This window comes from Mugil cephalus, chromosome 2, assembly GCF_022458985.1.
Source record: "Mugil cephalus isolate CIBA_MC_2020 chromosome 2, CIBA_Mcephalus_1.1, whole genome shotgun sequence".
NCBI lineage: Eukaryota > Metazoa > Chordata > Actinopteri > Mugiliformes > Mugilidae > Mugil > Mugil cephalus.
Genome location: NC_061771.1, coordinates 31,359,688 through 31,379,706, shown reverse-complemented (window position 1 = coordinate 31,379,706; position 20,019 = coordinate 31,359,688). Strand labels below are relative to the sequence as shown.

At 41.3% G+C, this 20,019-nt stretch overlaps 2 protein-coding genes across 2 annotated transcripts; one reads left to right on the top strand and one right to left on the bottom strand.

The window, feature by feature from the left end:
* Positions 1 to 9: 9 nt before the first annotated feature.
* On the top strand, positions 10 to 6,596 carry wdr17 (WD repeat domain 17). The gene is made up of 11 exons (XM_047578657.1): positions 10 to 152; positions 1,324 to 1,423; positions 1,521 to 1,660; positions 1,880 to 1,991; positions 2,993 to 3,134; positions 3,215 to 3,317; positions 3,401 to 3,502; positions 4,346 to 4,444; positions 5,152 to 5,219; positions 5,871 to 5,968; positions 6,071 to 6,596. The coding sequence occupies exons 1-11, from the start codon at positions 13 to 15 to the stop codon at positions 6,188 to 6,190; spliced, it is 1,224 nt and encodes a 407-aa protein (XP_047434613.1). The 5' UTR covers positions 10 to 12; the 3' UTR covers positions 6,191 to 6,596.
* Positions 6,597 to 7,274: 678 nt separating this feature from the next.
* On the bottom strand, positions 7,275 to 19,168 carry LOC125004800 (15-hydroxyprostaglandin dehydrogenase [NAD(+)]-like). Its single transcript, XM_047579701.1, has 7 exons — positions 18,978 to 19,168; positions 18,445 to 18,568; positions 14,666 to 14,772; positions 10,804 to 10,900; positions 10,279 to 10,355; positions 10,036 to 10,199; positions 7,275 to 8,099 (listed from the first exon to the last, which is right to left on the bottom strand). Exons 1-7 carry the CDS (start codon positions 19,068 to 19,070, stop codon positions 7,976 to 7,978), a joined length of 786 nt encoding a protein of 261 aa, XP_047435657.1. The 5' UTR covers positions 19,071 to 19,168; the 3' UTR covers positions 7,275 to 7,975.
* Between the last annotated feature and the right edge of the window lie 851 nt (positions 19,169 to 20,019).

Below are 20,019 nucleotides of genomic sequence, written 5' to 3'. Positions count from 1 at the left end.
AATGAGGCGGTAATGATGGATACGTCAGCGTCAGGAATGATGAGGGCTGTCAATGATTTTCAGGGAGCGTGTGAGGGAAACATCCGTGCACCTCCGAGTTCGTCCGTCAACCACACGACTAATGACGTGGACAACAGGCAGCAATACCAGAGGTAAAACCAACCGCAACACAACAGTGACGAATGACTGTTGAATGACGGCGCCAATATACAGCTTATAATCATACCATGAACATCAGGGGTCTTGTTTCAGGTCAAGGGCCCCAAACTGATGGAGAAATTAAGTAGGGACTCCCCTCACCTATTATATGTGTTTTATATTAAACTCTACTAAACTTCTATTTATAAATATACATCATTATCATTTTAATATTAATCTACTAAAATAATACACAGGTTCAAATATGCATTTTTTAAAATTTTGAACGTGCAACATTAGGGTGGCCGTGCAACTGCCCTAAACATAAACATACATACATCTGTACATGTATATATATATATATAAATTGCAGAGTGCTTCTGGATTTCACTTAAGGAGACTCTCAGCCAATCGTGGGGAACCTGACAGAGTCAATGTGTAATATGCGGCCTTGTGATTGGCTCAGCAGCGATAGGGGCGGGGCTTACTGTGTACAGGCGGCTTAGATTGACAGGTGGCGCTCTGTATGAAACAGTGCGTTGAAAGACTCGAGGGCTGAATTGAAATATGTAGGATTCATGTTATTGTGTGTTTAAAAATTGATAATTTATAGAAAATTAAAAGATATATACAAAAAAATGTCTAATCAACCAAAGATTTTGCGACCCCCCTTTTGTACCACCTATGATATACACCATCAATCCGTCAACTTCATTACAATAAATATGATTCCAACTACTAATAACTAATAGCTAAGGAGGTTTATATTACAGCTGTAGATTTACACTGTGTAGGATAAGTAATAACAATCAATATGTGCAATATTCATCTAGTGTTAATACAACTAATCTTCTACCTATAGAATTAAATATATGTCTTTTGTATTTTTGCAAGTTTGATTTCTTGCCGTCAACATTATTATTCCAGTTTTGCAGAAGACGACATTTTGCAAAAGCTACGAACCAACACGATGTCCTTTCAGAACCAGACGGTTTGAAAACAAACCTGGAACAAAGACAATTGGACTTATAAAGTTTCTAGCAGACATTTCATCGGAGGTTTCAGCTCTAAAAGATGCACCGACACCCAGACGTGTGGATCAGACTCAGATTTGAGGATTTAATCTTGGACGCCTTCGATAACTGTCTCCATAAAACGTTTTTTCTTTTTTCTTTTTCCCTCCAGTCTCCTCCATAAAGTTTGTAAGGAACTGGCTGAGTGGTACTTCCAGGACGGATGCTCGGTGCTGGCGGCGTGCTGCCACCTGGCTGTGGACGACATCAAGGTGAACATCACCACCGTCTCTTTAGTACCGAAGCGTGTTAGGGTCCACCCACGAGAAAAAAAAAAAAAAAAGCTTTAAAAAGTGTGTCTGTCTCCAGCTAGCCATGTCCAGTCTGATCAGAGGCAACGAGCTTGAGCTGGCCGCGTGCGTGGGCCTCGTCCTCGGAGATGCAGCCAATCAGAGCACAGCTTACTGCCTGGAGCTCTTGGCCAGGAAGTACATGACGACGCCCACATGGTACGACCGCGTTCTGCTTTGATCTCGATTAGGAATGTGCGATACCAGTATTTCTGCATCGACATGCACACGCCTAATCTTGATTACTTTTTGCGTTGTCATGATAACGGCCTTTCGTTGTGGTCTGTCCAGGGACATGAGTGTGTGTTTGTTTTGGTGTGAACACGTTGACCTGACGTCACATGAAACAAACCTTTCCTGGTGTGTTTGTTCTCGCAGGGAGCTGTCGGCCGACCTGCTGGGGATGATTCCCGACAACCACGTTCTACTGGCCAAGCTGTGTGCGTTCTACCCAGGAAGTGCCTCTGAAATCAACCAGCTACATGAACGGGTGAGTGCAGTGTTACACCGCTCAGCCATAACATTATGACCACTATGACTAATAATATTAGTCTGTTTTCAGTTTCCAATCAAGACTAATTTAAACCAGAAATCTTTTTCTGTAAACTAAGCCTTAATGTCAATAGATTGAAATATTTAATCGTATGATTTTCAGCGTTAATCACATTTTTTTCAAAGGGACGTTTTTTTTTTTTTCAAATAATGCAAATTTATCTTAGCGAAACAAATCAAATCAAAGACAAATACTCTCCAGAATATTCTTCTTCAATCGTCTCTGTTGTCATTTAACCAACGGTTTAACTTGATTTACATTGAGATAACTTAAGTCTTTATGCAGAGACCCATCTCTCTTTTATACTTTTTTCTTCTTTGTGGATATTTTTTATCAGTTTTGACACTATAAGGTGTATGACTTTATTTATCTGGCACCTTTCTCAGTGGATCACACTTTGTTTAGTTTGGAGAAACTTAACTGGACCAGGAATGGACACATGACACCAGGATGCATTATGGGAAGAAGAACAAACCGGTGGAGACATTGTGATGCATTGAGACCTTGGTTCCTTCTGTTCTTGTGGATGTTCCTTTGACTCGTAGCTCCTACCTCAGCATCGTTACTATGAAATGAAACCTTTCATCTTAAACCTGACCCTGTTCTCTCCTCTTCTGTCCTCCTCATCATAAACGCCTCGTATTCTGTGTTATGGTTTAACCTGAGGTGTTTCACAAGGTTTGTTGTGTTGCCACGACTCAACAGCTTAGTTGCTTTCCACTGAGTTAATACATTACCTCCAATGACTGAAGTATCAAAAATAACGATATTTTGATTTGAGAATCGATTTTACAGCCTGGTATCGCAAGTATCGACCTTTCAGTGTCGATCTGGACATCACTATCGAGGAGTCCAGGCCTCCACTGGTCATGAAGCTGGTCATAATGTTATGACTGATTACGTTAACGATATCAACATGTTCTTGTTTGTCGCTGAAGTGCGGCCTCCCTTCGGTGGAGGAGTGTAAATCCTTGGCGGAAGCAGCCGTCGGTGAAGGAGATTTATTCTCGGCGGTTAAATTCCACCTGCTGAGCTCCGAGCCTGAAAACGCCCTGAACATCGGCATCGATCACGTTAAAGGTACGCCGCGAGATGTTAGGGACGTCCGAGAAAGAGCAACCAGCTAACACGGCGTCTCCATAATGTGTCCTCCTCACCAGAACAGCTGGCGGGCTCTGATTGGACGGTGGACAGCGTCCAGCCGATCCTGGACCTGATGAGTTACATCAGGACCGACAGACTCCTGGTGGCCAAGCTCACAGAGTAACCGATCACTTTATTGTCAGTATTCATTCATTTATCCATACTGTATTAGACACTAAACGTTCCTGTGCGTTCGTCCCTAGAGCCCGGAGTGAGCTGCTCATCCTCTGTGGTTATATTGGAGCTCTACTGGCCATCAGGAGACAATACTCCAGCATCGTACCCGCACTCTACGAATACACCAGGTAAAGGGTGCAGATCATTTAAATACCTCCAGGTAGTTTGTGGGATCACTGCAGTCTAGTGTTTTATTTTTAAAAAAAATAATTTTTGCTTGGCCTGATGATGTAGACTGGGTGTGATTTCCTGACTCGATAACAATTCATAATCATTTTGGTTCCAGAGGTTTTCTGGTGTCTCCTCCATCTTCTCCCTCCAGATTCTCGTCTTTCATGTGTCTTCGTCCAGCTCTTCTCTGTCCCCCGACTTTTTAAATCCAATCATCTTCAGTCCTGATGAAGTTGGAGCTTCTGTCATGTTCTTTAACGAATCTTATTGTCTTGTGATGTCGTTTCTAAGGGAAAACTGGCGTGTATTTAAAAAAAAAAAGAAGAATTAATTAGGAATTGATATTGATATTAAATCTTTCAAATCTTAAAACTTTTTTTTAAAACACAGCCCTACTGTAAATAGATTAATCTAATTAATCGCAATTAATCGCATGGTTAACTCACACTTTTTTAAAATCAGTTTTGATCTTAAAGGGACATTGTGCTAATTTTTATCAACATGAGAGTGGACAAAATGATGCTTTAAGCAAATTTATGTTGTTGTTATTATATTATTAATTCCAAGCCCACACTGTATTTACAGAATGTCAGAGTGCTGTTATTATTTGTATATTCTTTACAATTTGATTTTTTTTATATATTCTTGCCTAATTCTGCGCTACTGTGATAAGGAAATTAAAACTAGTTGAGTGGAATAACTTGGTTTGTTTGCTTCTTACAAACAAAAAATCACCTCAGTTGGCCGATAAGACCGATAAACCGATAAGTGGTAATTGTTTAAATATTTGTGTTTTCCAGTCAGCTGTTGAAGCGAAGGGAGGTATGTGTTCCTCTGAAGATCGAGCAGCTTTCAGTGGAGCTGGACGCCTGGCGAGCCTGTACACAAACCAACGGCATGTAGGTCAAGACCTCCGTACTTTGTGTAGAAACATTTTGTAGTGACTGAACCCATACGTAGGTTTTGGAGCTCACTCTGGTGTCTCCATCTTGCCTGACTTCACTGAACCATGTCAGGTTGTGAACCACGGCTCTAGACAGTACCAATGTCTCCATCAATACAAAGTGGTGAACACATAATAAGTGTGACCCATAGACTGTATATAAACATGGACAACGTATCCCCACTTCCTTTCTGTTTAATAAATACCACACTCTACTGTAGGAAACGTTTGATTATTCACTGGACTTATTTTTAAAAATAGTTTTTATAACTCTCACGGTCTGACAGGAATTCTTTACGGAGTGGATGACATGGCAAATGATGGTCGCCATCATGTCACATCCTGTTTCTCTAACATCAAACAACAAACCAAAACTAAACTTATCCAAAAAAATAATTGACTCTTGGACATTCATCAACTTTATATCAACTACCTAAAAGGATAGAAACGTCAAAGAAAAAAATTATTTGACGTGTGTTTCAGTGTTTTAGTTTGTTGGCGCTAATGACCTATACTGCAGCCTCCAGCCACCAGGGGGAGCTCTGCTTGCTTTGTCTTCACTTTAGAGGAGCTGTTCCACTGTCCATATTTATACAGTCGTATGGTTGAACATTAGAGTTTCTGTCTCTTTATTGTTGGCTCATCTCTGTCTATTTTTAACAGTCCTCCGTCAGAATATCAGAGAGAAGAGTTCAGCTGCCTCGAGAGGAGAATCCAGCCGACGGACTCTGGTAAAGACTCTTAACCTACTTTTATCAGTAACAGTTAAATTCGCTGTGACTTATCAGTTCATTGGGGACACATGTGAAGCCAGTTCAGTAGTTCAACAAACCTCAGAACTCAACGTCTCTGTCATTATGTTATCACAGTTATTTGAAACTAAAAGCTGAATACTTCGAGATCAGGGCTCTTTTCATTAGTGTAACCTAAATATTTGGCCAGCGTGTTTGGTTTCAGGAAAAATGAGAGGAGCTTAACTAGAGCCTTGTGGAACTCCAAGACAATATTTGTGCTCTACTGTTGGATGAGGATGAATACAGAGACCGACTGCAGGGGACCAACCAGCCTAAACTAAATAATAAACAGATGGGAGCGGCTTTGTGTCTGTTGCAGTTTCAAAATACAAAACAACTAAATATTTAAATAAAACAAATGTTTACAGGAAGTGACAACATTGCCTGGAAGTACTGTAGGCTAAACTTTCACGATAAAAGCTTGTAAATATTTAAAGTAGTTTTCACTGGACAACGACAATAAAAACTTCTTATTCTTAAAAATAAGTAAATCATCTTTCTACTTGTCTGTGGTGTTTAATAACGTACCTAATGATTTGGCCAGTGGGTTTATATATAGATATATACGTATGTGTCTTCCTGTCTCAGCCTCGTTGGTTCTGTGCGGTGCCGACTACGTGACCGGCTCCAACCTCCCGAGCCACTCGGACCTTCAGCTTTCATGTTTCACCGGACACAGGATACAGGTTTGTGGTTCCTCTCATCAGTTCAGACTCTAAGCGGTGGAACGCGTCGTGTCCTTTAACTCAGAACCATGAGTCTGTGTGTGTTTCTGTTTGCTCCTGCAGGGTCCAGTGTTTTTGCTGGAGGACAGTAAATCAGCGATCTCCCTCAACGACGCCTTAATGTGGGCGAAGGTCAACCCCTTCTCTCCGCTGGGAACAGGACTCCGCATCAACCCCTTCTAACGCAGAGGTTAGAGAGAAAGCAGAGGTGGAACACTGGGCCTCCAGGGTCGGCAGCGCCTGCAGAGCTCCGCGTTGGTTAGCGTAGCGGTTAGCGTGACGAGACCTGAGGCGACGGGACGGGAGGATGGTCTGTGGCTGATGGGACTTAACTGGAGAATGAAGCCGAACTCTTCTACTGCTGTAAAAAGAAAACACTGGAATAAAACTACCACAGAATATTTAGACCAGACTTGAGAGTTTCTTTGTAAAAAAAAAAAAAAAACACCAACAACAAACCGTAACAAAGCTTTTGTTTCACGTCTGGTTCTACAAACTGAAAAAGTCATATTTGATTTAAATGTTCCAACAGTTACAGTTTTCATCAGTGTCTCAGACTGTGAGTGAATTAAATGAAAAACTTTGACACAAACTTGATTCACCAAAATGTTTTTAAACTCCAACGATGGATAAAACTGAAAAACTAGGTCCTCGTCTTAATGGAAGGAAGGAAGGAAGGAAGGAAGGAAGAAGGAAGGAAGGAAGGAAGGATGGAAGGAAGCAAGGAAGGAAGGAAGGAAGGAATGAAATGGAAGGAAGGAAGGAAATGGAAGGATTGAAGGAAGGAAGGAAAGAACAGAAAGAAGGAAGGAAGGAAGGAACGAAGGAAGGAAATGGAAGGAAAGAAGGAAGGAAGGAAGGAAGGAAGGAAATGGAAGGAAGGCAGGAAGGGTTGATGAGGGTGTAGATGAACAGACTATGACTTCTGGTTCCTGGAGAGACGTCTCTGGAAAACGTCCAACATGTTGAACTGATCTGACTCACAGTCGACTGAGCTGTGAAAACAAAGTCAGATGAAACCGGTCGACATGTTGCAACACGTCGAGTTCGGAAACTCTCAGAGTCACAGAGAAATAAAACAAGAACCAGGTTTGATCTCAGTCTGTGTGTAAAGCAGCAGCAGCGCCACCATGTGGTCAGTAGAATATTGTATCAGCTGCTGCCAATACTGGTGCTCTACCCGGAACAAGGAAGGAAGGAAGGAAGGAAGGAAGGAAGGGCATATTGAAAGAAGAAATAAAGGTTGATGGTCACAACACCACAGAGATCAGTTTATTTTATGGCTCTTTTATTTAAAAATGCAAACAGTTAACACTCGACTGTGGTCGCGTCGACACCAACATGTTTGTTTTTCCCCTGAAGAAGATAAAGATAAAAATATCACCCTGTTTGAGCAAAACAAAAACTTTAACTGATAAAAATATAAATTACCACTTTTATTTACATCTGCTGTCACAGAAAAGTCTCGGTCCAGATGTTGGACAGTTCTGACGTGACTCACATTTTGCAGCTGATCACAGCGAACGACGACCGGGTTCTCTGGAAACCGATCGATCAATAAAAAAATAAAGGCTGTTTCTAATCTGACACGAAATAAAATCACAACATTCATGGTCCTCAGCAGAGACTTCAGTGCTCTCAAAGAATTATAAAATAGGAATAAAAAAGGGAGGAAGGGAAATTAAAGGAGGGAAGGAAATAGAGGGAAATGGAAGAAGAAATGAAGGTCAAAGGTGAAAGAAAACAAAGATCAGTTTTAGTCTTTAAACATTTTAAAATTTGTCTGAGAGTCTGGAAAACCAGTTCCTCCGTCCCATCAAACAGCTGCTACAGTTCATTGGCGGACGGTGGTCCAACTGGTCCAACTGGTCCAACTGGTCCAACCAAATGGTCCAACTGGTCCTGGGGTCAGTTCCTATGGGTCTCCTGCCCTGAGACGGGTCGGAGCGCTGAGTCCAGCCCCCGGCGTCAGGCCGACATGGGCTCATAGGTGTGGAAGTGGATCCCTTTGGAGCAGGTGATCTTCATCACTGCTCCGTTCAGACTGGTGTCTGTGATCAGCTTCATCATCCCCTCGGCGATCAGCTCCGGCCTGGAGGCGGAAAAACGACACCAACAACAGCGTCACAGTTCTGTCTTTGTGGCACAACTCCTCCAAACCACTAGGCGGCGCTGTGTCTTTTTTTTTACCAGCCACGTTCATTTTTGTTTCTACGTCCTGCTTCACTTTCAACAGTAGCGACTGAAACTTTTGCAGAAAGTTTGGCCGAACACGAGTCGTACAAATGTCTGTGTCTCCAAACCTCCTCAGTTACTGATTCGTTACTGATCCAAAACAATCAATTAGAAAAATGCGGAGATGGAAAAGAAGCCGGAAATACTAAAGAGGAAACATGCGACTACCAAGAGGACCAATCAGCTCTTAAACTCTGCATCAGTACATAAATATAAACCACCCATTACCCTAAAGTTTACTTTATCAGTTTATCAGTAAATAGGGGAGCTTTAGCTAATTAAGCTAATTTCCAGCTGTTGTCCCCAACCAAGACTTTTAGGGCATCCAAAAATACGAGATGTTATTAACGTAGGTCAAAAAGGAGAAAGAAAACAATCCCAGAAAAAAGGTGTTTGTTACTAATTTGAACATTTTAGTTCAAAAATAGGAGCCAAGGAAATAACAGTCGACAGATAAACCTTCACCCTTGGTTCCAGTGTTAGGGAGGTCAATGGAAAGTCCTCACAACGATAGAAACACTAGTCTGTGTTTGTGTTATCAGGAAGTCCTTGGGTCATAACTTCCCAGCGCCACCTCTTCGGTCCAGGGCCTCTGATTATTATCGACTCTAACGAACTCCTGATGACTCTCGCTGCTCCAAATAAACTGTCGTGACGTTTCCTGACGCCCAACAAGAATGTACTGTAATCAGACCTGGAGCTGTTTAGAAAACTACACAAGGAAACCAACGACCCAGAGAGGAGGACTGTTAAGTTGGCACCTCATTGGAACAAAAGAGCGTTAATCATCCTGAAAAGATCCAGAGAAAAAAATAAAATCATTCTGCTTCAGTAAAAAGACGGAAGGTCGTCGTGGATCGAGGTTCACAAAGTCCAAAACTGATCAAACACGTGAAATAGAAATATTATACTTGTGTATTTATTTAGGCAGGAAATGAGCCAATATCACACATCAGTGGGGTGGTTTAGTTTCTATAAATCAGGGATTTGTCTCAGTCTTATCTTCAACAACACATGTTTGTGTTGAAGTGTGTGATGACAACAGATCAAAGGAGCTTTGTGAGGAGCTCAGATATAAAGAGTTGTTGTTGCTCATCAGGCTGGAAAAGGTTCCACAAACATCTCTAAAGAGTCTGGAAGCCACAAATAATCCACAGAGAGTCAGACAGACTGAAGATGACAACATCACTCCATCATAGTGGGAGAGGAACCAGAGGAACCTTCAGGAAAATTCACGGACATGTATAATATCTTCCTCTTCTAATAACAACATAGTCACAGTTTGGACAGAATGAGGTTTTCTACTGAGAGCACATGTGACGCTGGTTTCATCATCGTTAATAACAAATGCATTAATAAATTACTAAGGAGAAATTAACATCGTCGTTGGCAGTACTAACCTATTGCACACACAAGTGCATTGTGTCACTATTGGCAACAAAAGTGATGTCATAATTTTGTAATACACCTTTTTCTGTTCAAACAAATTCAGACAAGTTTGTCTCAAGAGTTTAAAAGCTTCAAGCTGGTCCTCCTGTTTTTTCTTTTTCTCTTTTTGTGTGTCCTGAAAGGTAAGCTAGCTTCATTTTGCCCAGTGTAGGTGGGGCCCCATCAGGGAGACTCCCAGTGTGTTGTCGTTGCAGTGTGTAAGGGGGTTTCAAGTGTCTCGTTAGTGTTTGTGTTTGACCCTAGCTGATGGTATCATAGAGTGAAACGAGTAGCTTTCATCAGGTCCTAAACAAACCACCTACTCCACCAGGAGAACCTCCTCCCAGACGTTCACAAGGACTTACTGTAAGACTCCAAACTTGCTCATGCTGCGTTTGAACTCGTCCTTGAACTTGACCAACTTGCCCATGTTGTCCTCATTATCCACCGAGTGCAGCAGAGGCGTGTCCACGAAGGCCGGACACAAGGCGTTGATGCGGACGCCGTAGTCGCAGTGAGAGGACGCGTCCTGCAACAACACGACAATGAGACACCTACGCCTCCGCCTCCGCCTCCAGAGCGCTTCCTGTTGTGTGTTAGCGTCTTACCGCCATCGCTCTAGTGAAGCCAATGACTCCGTGTTTGGTAGCGGTGTAGACGGGCTGGTGGGGGGAATGCATGAAGGCTGGAACATGAGACACAAACACAACAGCATGAACCCAAAACCTGCAGTTCCTCTAACGTCCACTAGAGCTCCACCACCGAGTCAGTCCTCTCAGACAGGAAGTGACAAGTCTCATAGGGACCTTCCTCCATCCATCCATCCTTCCCTCATTCCTTCCTTGTAACCTTCCTTCCTACCTTTCAACCTTTCTCCATCCTTCCTTCCTTTCTCATATAAACGTCCTGCCTTCCTTCCTTCCTTGCAACCTTCCTTCTTTCCATCCTTCCTCATCTAAACATCCTTCTTTCCTTCCTTGCAACTTTCCTTCATCCATCCTTCCCTCCTTCCCCATCTAAATGTCCTTCCTTCCTTCCTTCCTTCCTTAATAACCACATAACCTGTGGTCCGACCAGATGAATGAATCATTTTGCTCGTGAGTTTCCAGGTAAAAGCTCCACATGTTTGTTACCTGCCATCGAGGAGACGTTGATGATGGTGCCTCCTTCTTTGCTGTATTCTTTACTCATGTGCTCCAGAGCCAAGTAGGTCCCTTTAATCACCGACGTCTGAGGATCAGGACACAGGAACCACAACAGATCAGCTCGGAACCAGGAAGTTATACATATATATATATATATATGATATACCTACTCATTCCATTCAATCAGAATGTGTATCCTTATATTTGCTGTTTTTATATATATATCATCATTAAACTGATCATGAAACTCCTCTTCCACCTCCATAAAGCTTCCCATTGTTCTCAGATTAAACAAACTTCAATCGTTTCTTTCTAAAGTCCTTGTGATTTTTGCGACATTTAAATGACCAGCTGTAAACGATCATCTGTTGTTGATTAGAAGAAGTTGACGGAGGAAACTCGTGTCTACTCCGGATAGTGGTGCTTCGAGTATCTGAGATCAGAGCGGCGATTCAGTCCGAGAGGCGAGGACAGGATAAGATCTTAGATGGGGAGGAATGTCTTCAAAGACAACAACCACAGTTAAGATCCTGTCAGTCTGCTCAGTACATTTGACGTTGGGGGGCTGAAACCTTCGAAGCAGCACAAAGACGACAGAAACCTCCCCTTTAAGAGGAGAAACCTTGAGCAGTTCATATGGGAGGAAACATCTGCTTGAGGTCGGCTGGGTGGAGACGGAAAAAAAACGACGTTTTCATTCAGGATTAATGAATAAATTAAAGTGGAAGCCCTCTGCTGCTAGAGCTGTGGACGGAGCTGATTCATTTAAACTTCCTCATCCTGAAGCCACGTTTCATTCAAACTAAATCATCTGATGATCAGTTATTAAATCATTTTGTGAATTTTGGTTGTGAGAGAAGCTGCAGAGGAAAAGAGTTTAGTAGAACACAGAAATAACATTAAACAGAAATACTATACTCTGGTGTCTGTTCAGTTTGGAAAAATGAGCCAATATTACATGTCAGTGAGGTGAACCTCTAGGATTTCAAGGTCCAATCAGAGTGTGGTTCAGGTCCTGGTTTATTGTTCATTTATGTAGAACGCATCTGGACCACGTCATCACTCTCGTTTACATGCACGTGAAAATAAACAAATTATTGCCTTAATCCGACTTTAACTGGACAACTTAAGTTCATGTAAACACGTTACGTTAAGACACACAGATAATGAGATTAGAAATCGAGTGTCTCCGGCATGTATACGCCTTAATCCGACTTTAACTGGAAAAACACATTCTCCACAACCGCTGAGCTGGCGTATGACCCCAGAGCAAAAACATCCAAGTGAGTCAGTCACAGTAGAAGAAGAAGGTTAAACAGAGCCAGTAGAAGAACCACCCGAGGGATAGCGCCATCTATCTGCACCATAAGCAGCACGTATATTACATAAAAAAAGATTAAAGAAACTATTATGCTGCATGAACGACTCTTGTTTATTATGTGATGTAATAGGCCAACCAGAAAGTGGGCCGTATTAACCGGCTGACAAGACACATATCGCCCCCTAGTGTGGAGGAGGACATGTTCCCGTCAGTTATTCCATTTTCTCCGTTGCATGTAAACAGGGAGAAGGACCACATTCAGAAAGTCAAATTTATCTCCATTAAGCTGAGCATGGAAACGCCAACTCGCCAGGGTGGCAAGATGACTGTAACATGAGACAAAGTCATGGGGACAAAAATGACACGACACAGAACAAAGGGAAAAGCAGAGCTATATATAGCTATATACAATATTGTTTTTTACCCACAGTTTCCTACTTAAACCTCAACTTCCCTCCAGTCTCTTAGAACTGTGGCTCTAAAGAAGAACAGTTAAAGAAGAACCAGATGAATGTTTAGGAACAAGTCAAAGTCCTGACCTGAATCCAACAGAAATGTTGTAGCATCAGTTGATGAGAGGAAACCACCAACATCTCACAACTCAACTGGTTCTGTTCTGATTAATGGGATCAGATTCCTCCAGATGATCAGCTGTTACCACAAACATTTAGTTATGACTCACACACTGGACACAAGCCTTCCCCTAGTTTAATAACTCACTGATATGAACAGATCATTAATTTACTTGAATAAATAAATGAAAGCACAAGGCTGGGCTCTCTTTGTCCACTGTCTGGACTTAGGACTCGGGTAAGGCCGCCTCAGGTGACTCACGTCAGCAAATAAAACAGCAGGAGATCTTTTCCTTCAGAAAGCTCGGGCGTTTTTCCTGCTCTGATTCTGTCCAGTAAGAATGTAAATGCAGCACAGGTTTAGTTTGAAGATTTGGAGGAAATGTCTTCCAGAAACTCAACGGGTCCAGCTTGTTTCAGCTTAGTTTTATGATTGTGTATAAACTAGAGGACTGGCTATTGACCACTAATCATTTCAAAACTGAAGTGCTTATAGGAACCTTTTTTTAAACGTTTCTTCTGTGCTGGTTTCATGACCTAATAAAATCAGTTTCTGTCCTTTTTGGGGCAAAGACGGACCAAAGAGTTAATGTCTGTGTCTTTGAGTTTCTTCTCTGATGTGGTAAATATGAGAAGTATAAGATGATCAAATATGAAACTTTATTTCTCTTTCTTCTGCTTCACTCTTCTGATAAAAGGACGAGTTTGTTCTGATTTTGCATGAAACTCTTTATCTGGAGCATCAGGACAGAAGAAGAGAATCGTGACTTTATCTCTGTTTAAACTCCCGTGTGGAGCGACATGTTTTGGCATCAATGACTGTCATCTCTCTACGGCTGCTCCCCAGGAATGTCTGACTTCTTCTTCTGTCTCAGATCATTCTGATATAAACTCAGGTCGTGACCACTCCATTACCTTCATAGACTTTAGAAAAGAGTCGAAGAAACGCATTTCTGCAAAGATATAACGAAGATAAAATATCTGATATCAAGGCCTGTGTGATTCTTAATAAACTTGTTTTTTTTTTTATAGGTCTTACATTTTTCAGATGAACAAAGACAAGTGGAACAATCAATTCTCCTCCTTTTCATCTGTGAACGTATTAAAAACAAAATGTAATTCGTTGATTTAGTGTCAGTATTGATGGTAAAGTCACAAATATTGCTTAATATTGTTTAGAGAAAGCTGGGGGTTCTCTGACCTCCACATATATTTACTGTTGTGTGATATATATGTGATATATTACATAGCTGTTACAGATGTTTTATGTCTCTTAATTTTTCTTTTTTTTTTCTTTTTTTTGGGATTCATTCATGTCGATGTTACTTAGACATGTAGCACCCACCTAGACCAGACCAAGTACCCCGGTCTTCAAATTCACCACATCTCAAACTGATCAAACTGTATCTGTAGGATGCTTCTTTGGCTGAACATTTCTTTTTTAACGGCACATTTTTTGCCAACGTGAACATACCTTGCGGAGTTCCGCAGGGAAGTAGTTTGGGTCCACTTTTATTTTCTATCTTCATAAAAGACTCACCTTGAGCTGTTAAAATCACTGACTTAATTAACTAAAATTTCAGATTGCACAGAATAGTGCAGCCCGACTGTAGGTAAGTATAAATTTATCATTTTGTTGTTTGACTTCAGAGTGACTTCACTTACTTGTTGATTCTTATATTTTATCTGTTATGTGTTTTCTGTTTTATTTATATAGTACAATTTTAACCTTTGTCTGTTTTTTTTGTTGAATTTGTTGTATGGACCAGAGAAAGACTAGCGACCACTAATGGGGATCCTAATAAAGAAAGAATAAAAAGACCCCTCCCCTCAAAGGCCCCCCACTGACACCGTCAGAAGACCACACAGTATTAGTAATAACATGTATATTCCTTATTTTAAAACACTTTCTTTCTTTTTTCTTGCATAGCAGTAGGTCGTTGTTGTGTCGTCTCACCAGGTTGACTTGTATGGTCTTCTCCCAGTCCTTTTCATTATTGATGCCGGCGTTGTTGATGACGATGTCCAGGCGACCGAACTGGTCCACGGTCCTCTGGAAGGTTTCTGTTGCACAAAGACGACAAGACTTCATTTATTTGTATTCATTCACAAACCACATGTCAGAGGGTCCACACCGACGGTACCAAACATCCTCCTCATCAATCATTGACTGAACAAATCCTCTCAGAAAACAAAAAAACACATTTGTCTCATTTAGTAAAGTATTCTGACTCCAGACTGTAGTCAGCTGCATTGTGTTTGCTTCGGGCACAGGTGGAATTATTGTACATTTTGTATGAAAAGTACTATATGACTGATTGATTGTTTGAACACTGTGATTCAGAACTAAACAGCAGGTGGCAGCAATGTGCCCAAATTAAAAGGACAGTTGTTTAGTGTAAACATTTTCATGAAGAAAAAGTTTTGACGCTACAGGGTGTTGTTGTGGTTTAAAGGAGATCGATCAACACATATCACTTCTCCCCTGAGCGACCAATTTAGCTGCAAGCTGCCACTTCATTAGCCAAAAAGGTTAGCTGCTTATGAGCCTAAACAAAATATTGATAGCTGCTGTATTAGCCTAAACACTCTAACAGTAGCCCAATAAAGACATCTATGTTAACCGAAACAAGTAACATTTGCTGCTATGTTAGCCTGTACAACCAATATTGACCCAAGAACGATAGCTATGTTATATATGCCTGAATAAATAACATTAGCTGCTATGTTGGGCTAAACAAAATATTGTTAGCTGCTCAAGCCCATACACGCTAATGGTAGCTCAATAAAGATAGCTATGTTAGCCTAAACAAGTAACATTAGCTGCTACGCTAGCCTATACAAGCTAATGGCAGCCCAAAAAAGATTAGTAGCCTAAACAAAATAATGTTAGCTGTTATAACTGTTATAGTAGCCAAAACAAAATACAAACAAAATAATGCTAAATGAACCTGAACCAAATACGTTAACTGCTTTATTTAAGCTCAACAAATTAATGTTATGCTATAAGTTATATTAGCCTACACAAGGTAATATTAGCTATTATGTTGTAATAATGTTAGCTTCATATAATAAGGTCAAATAATTCTTTCATCTGAAATGATGTGGATGACTACTGTTACATCATCACATTAAGCCCCATCCACACTTTCTGATTAGAAGGCAGAATCAATTCCCAACAGTAAGACATTTAAAGGCCTTATAAGTTGGTCCTTGAAAAAAAACTGCATGAACTGAAAATTATTTTTAATTGTAAATGATAGTTTTTCAGTTTTTCACTTGTCAAAATACACATTTTCACTTGGTCATTATGAACAATTGAGCACTGATGTTAAAACTCAAGATACACAGAACAAAAACTGAGCTAAAAGTGACTCAACATTACAAAACTCTTTGTCCTCGGGTTAAACAAACATGTTTTAGTCTCGACATGCAGAGAGGAAAATCTCTCTCTAAAATATTTATGAAAGAATTTGTGTTGGTTTTTTTCCCCATTCCTGAAGCCAGCGTGTTTAGTTTCCTCGTATATGAGGCCAAACTGACTTCAGACATGTTGGCTGGATATAAACAGTGAGAATGGAGGTGGTGTTTGGGAAGGGGGGGGGGTGTACAGTACAGTTTTATACCCCACATACCTGGAACAAACTCCAACTCTCAGCTCTTCAAGGCTGAAAACTTTCCTCTCTGCTGCTGTTTTTAGTTCAGTCTATTTTATCAATATCTTACACTTCACTGCAACTTTTACTCTCCTGTTTTATCTATTCTCTGTGTTATGATCTTTTTAATTTGACCTCTAATGTTTTGTTTAAACTTCCTTGTGCTGCTTTATGTCATAATTTTAGCTGCTACATTAGCCTAAACAAAATAATTTTACCTGCTTTATTAGCTTAAACAACATATTGTTAGCTGCTATGTTAGCCTAAACAAAACAATGTTAGGTGCTACATTAGCATAAACAAAACAATGTTAGCTGCTACATTAGCCTAAACAAAATAATGTTAGTTGCTTCATTACACTAAACAAAATGATGTTGGCTGCTCTAGTAGCCTAAACAACATATTATTAGCCGTTATGTTAACCATAACAAAATCATATTAGCTGCTATAGTGCTTAAACAAAACATTGTTAGCTACTGTGTTAGCTTAAACAAAATATTGTTGGCTTCTCGATTAGCCTAAAAGAAATAATGTTAGTTGCTTCATTAGCTTAAACAAAATGTTAGATGCTACATTAGCCTTAACAAAATCATGTTAATTTCTTCATTAGCCTAAACAAAATATTATTAGCTGCTCTATAAGCATGAACAAAATATTGTTAGCTGCTATATTAGCCTAAACAAAATGCTGTTTAGCTGCAACATTAGCCTAAACAAGCTCCTGTTTTATCTGTGTCTTATCGTCGTTTAAGTCTCATCTTATCTTGTTTTTAATTAAAAGCTCTTCGAGTTGCATTGTGTCTGTATAAATAAACTCGTCTCGCCTTGCCTACCGTAATAGTGGAGTTACACAATGAGGCCTTGGGCAGGTTGTTCTCTGATACAAATCAGTGGTTGAAACCTGTATGTCTCTCACCACCTGCTGCATTCCTATCCAAGAGCCTTGCAATTACAAACCAACAAACGTGCAACAACGTTTACACAAGAAAAGTGCAGAGCAACCTGTAAACAATATTAACCCTTTATAGGGTACTCATTGAAATAAACTCTCAATGTCAACACTCATTGAAAAAAAACTCTAAATGTCAACCCTGGAGTGACGCGTAGGACGTAAGAAAACAGTTTTCAATTACTTAAATTTTCATGGTAAAAGTTGATTCCCCTGGGTGATCTATGGGACAGCAGCAGCTTCCCTTTCACCAATCAGCGCTCTGGACATGAGTTGTGTTTGAGTAAATGCTGTATGCAATGTGTCGTTGGGAAGTTAGTTTTCTTCTGATTTCATTCCTAAAAGCCTTAATAGGATTGAACCAACGCAGCCGCCATCAGATAGCAACTAAACCACTTACGAGTGATTCTGACTTTAATGAAACTTCAGAGTCTTGGCTTTAAAAAGAGACCGAGACCATGAATGAGCTCCAAAACGTTTACTTTGGCTACGTCCTAGATAGAATTTCCCATATTTGGTTCCTAGTCTTTAAACAAATGCAAACATCATATTTAGAGTATTAGAACATCAGAGCTGATGGACACACTTGTCAATATTATCACGTTAGACAACATTAGGACACTTCTTCCTCTTAGTACCTAATAAATGTGTTTCCATGCAGAGGTGGACCTCGTAGACCACATTAGAGCCTGATTAGACCTGAGAATGTTTCCTTGATCTTCTCTGACTGGCTCAATGAAAATCACATGACAATAAACCTCACTGAGTGGAACAAAGACGCAATTTAAAAATATGCTGAAGTTATCAAATATGGTCCCTTGGCTCGTGAAGGGTTAACCACTCACTACCTCTAGTCAGACGAAACAGCAACAACATTCCTCAGCGTTGCCTGCAGGGGTTTAGCCACAGACACCTTGTTCCTTGTCTCTCTGGGACAGATTAAAAATGTTAGTTTACTCTTTACTAATGCTTCTTCACACTCTCACACGCCCAGAAATAAACCAGCACCGACACCCGCGGGAAACAGAGCCTGTGTCCAGGAGCAGAAACAGCCACACAAACAAACAAACAAACCACTTACCGGTTTGTTTGTTTGTTTATCAGTGTCGAAGCTCCGCGCTGCGTCTCTCACCTCTCAGAGCGTCTCCGTTGGACACGTCACACTGGATGAATGCGCAGCGACCCTCTCCGAACTCGGCGTCCAGCTGCACCTTGCACTCCTCGCCGCCGGCCTCGTTCAGGTCCACCACGGCCACCTGCAGGACGAGACTCGAGCCGGTGAGAAGGGCTTGAGCTGCAGCTGGAGTTGAACGGTGACCCTCTGGCAGACATTTTCACGGCGGATTATTATTGCACTAAACACTGTTTGACTTTCGTTTAGTTTTATGAGACTGTTTTTCACAGAGCGCTGCTGCTGTTCCTATCTATTCTTATACTAGTCCTTGTAGTTCCGCTCTACTCGTTGCAGTGACAATAATGACGCTCTGCTCTGCTCTGCGTTTCTGCAGCGCTCAGTTCGTTGACAGCTTTGGCGGCTTCCTGAGCTCCTCGTCCCACAGAATAAAGCAAGTTCTCAGCAACACTTCTTGAGACACAACAGGACACTAAGTCGGGGAGGCTGATGCAGGAGCTGTGAGAGTTTGGTGTCGGAGATGACCCACTGACCTTAGCCGAGCTCTCCAGTAGTAGCTTGACCACGGCTCTGCCGATGCCCTGAGCGCCTCCGGTCACCAGCGCCACCTTCCCATCCAGAGACATGATCTCGGCGCCTCTTCTTCTTTTTCTTCTTCTTCTTCTTCTTCCTCTTCTTCTACTACTTCTCTGCACCGAGTCCTCATGCACATATGTGTTCTCGCAGAGGTTTTCTAGAGTTTTCACTGTTTACCCTCCCCTCTCCCCTCCCTCTCTGTTCTCTCTCTCTCTCTCTCTCCCTCTCTCTCTCTCTGCTTATCAGTCTATACAAACATGTGTGTCAAAGGGAGAGAGAGGGAGGCTAAGTAAACTGTAGAATAATAATTACAGGTTTTGATCCGAGTCCTGCAGCTGTTGCACAACATCAAAGCAGAGGCACATTACAACCGGGACTCAGGTCTCTGCACGTCGACTCGTGGCGATACCAAAGGAGTTAAAAAATACATTAGTGTGATGATTCTTAGAAAATAAAGCTCTGTGTTGATAGCCCAGCTCCAGGAACATCCCCTACGCTTCCTTTCGTCCCCCCTCTCTCTCTCCCTTCCTTCGCAGCCCATCCTCCCCATGACCTTCTTATCGGACATCCTTCCTCCGCTCGCTCAGTCTGCAGAGAAGCGTCCATGACCGAGATGAGGAACTTCCTGATCCAGGTGAGGTCTAGATTTCTCCATCACAGTCTGGTTCGGGAGGAGATGCATTAATGTCATTAATGTTTCCAGCTGCCTCCTTTTGACCTCTTCAGCTCTAGGATGCTGGGAGGTGAAGCTCGTCTAAATAAATAAATAAATAAGACCAAACAAATCAGGACTAGCTCCGAAAATATCAGGTCTACAATCAAGACCCTGGTCTCTAAGAATGGGCCAGATGAATGCGTTCATTAGTGTAGCTAATGATCTGGCTGTCAGTTTGTCTTAAAATGTGTAAATAATACACAGGGCTTTGGTTTAAGTCATTAAAAATATGGGGTCCTTAAATAGAGCCCTGTGGAACTTCAAGAAACGGAAATCTCTCCAAG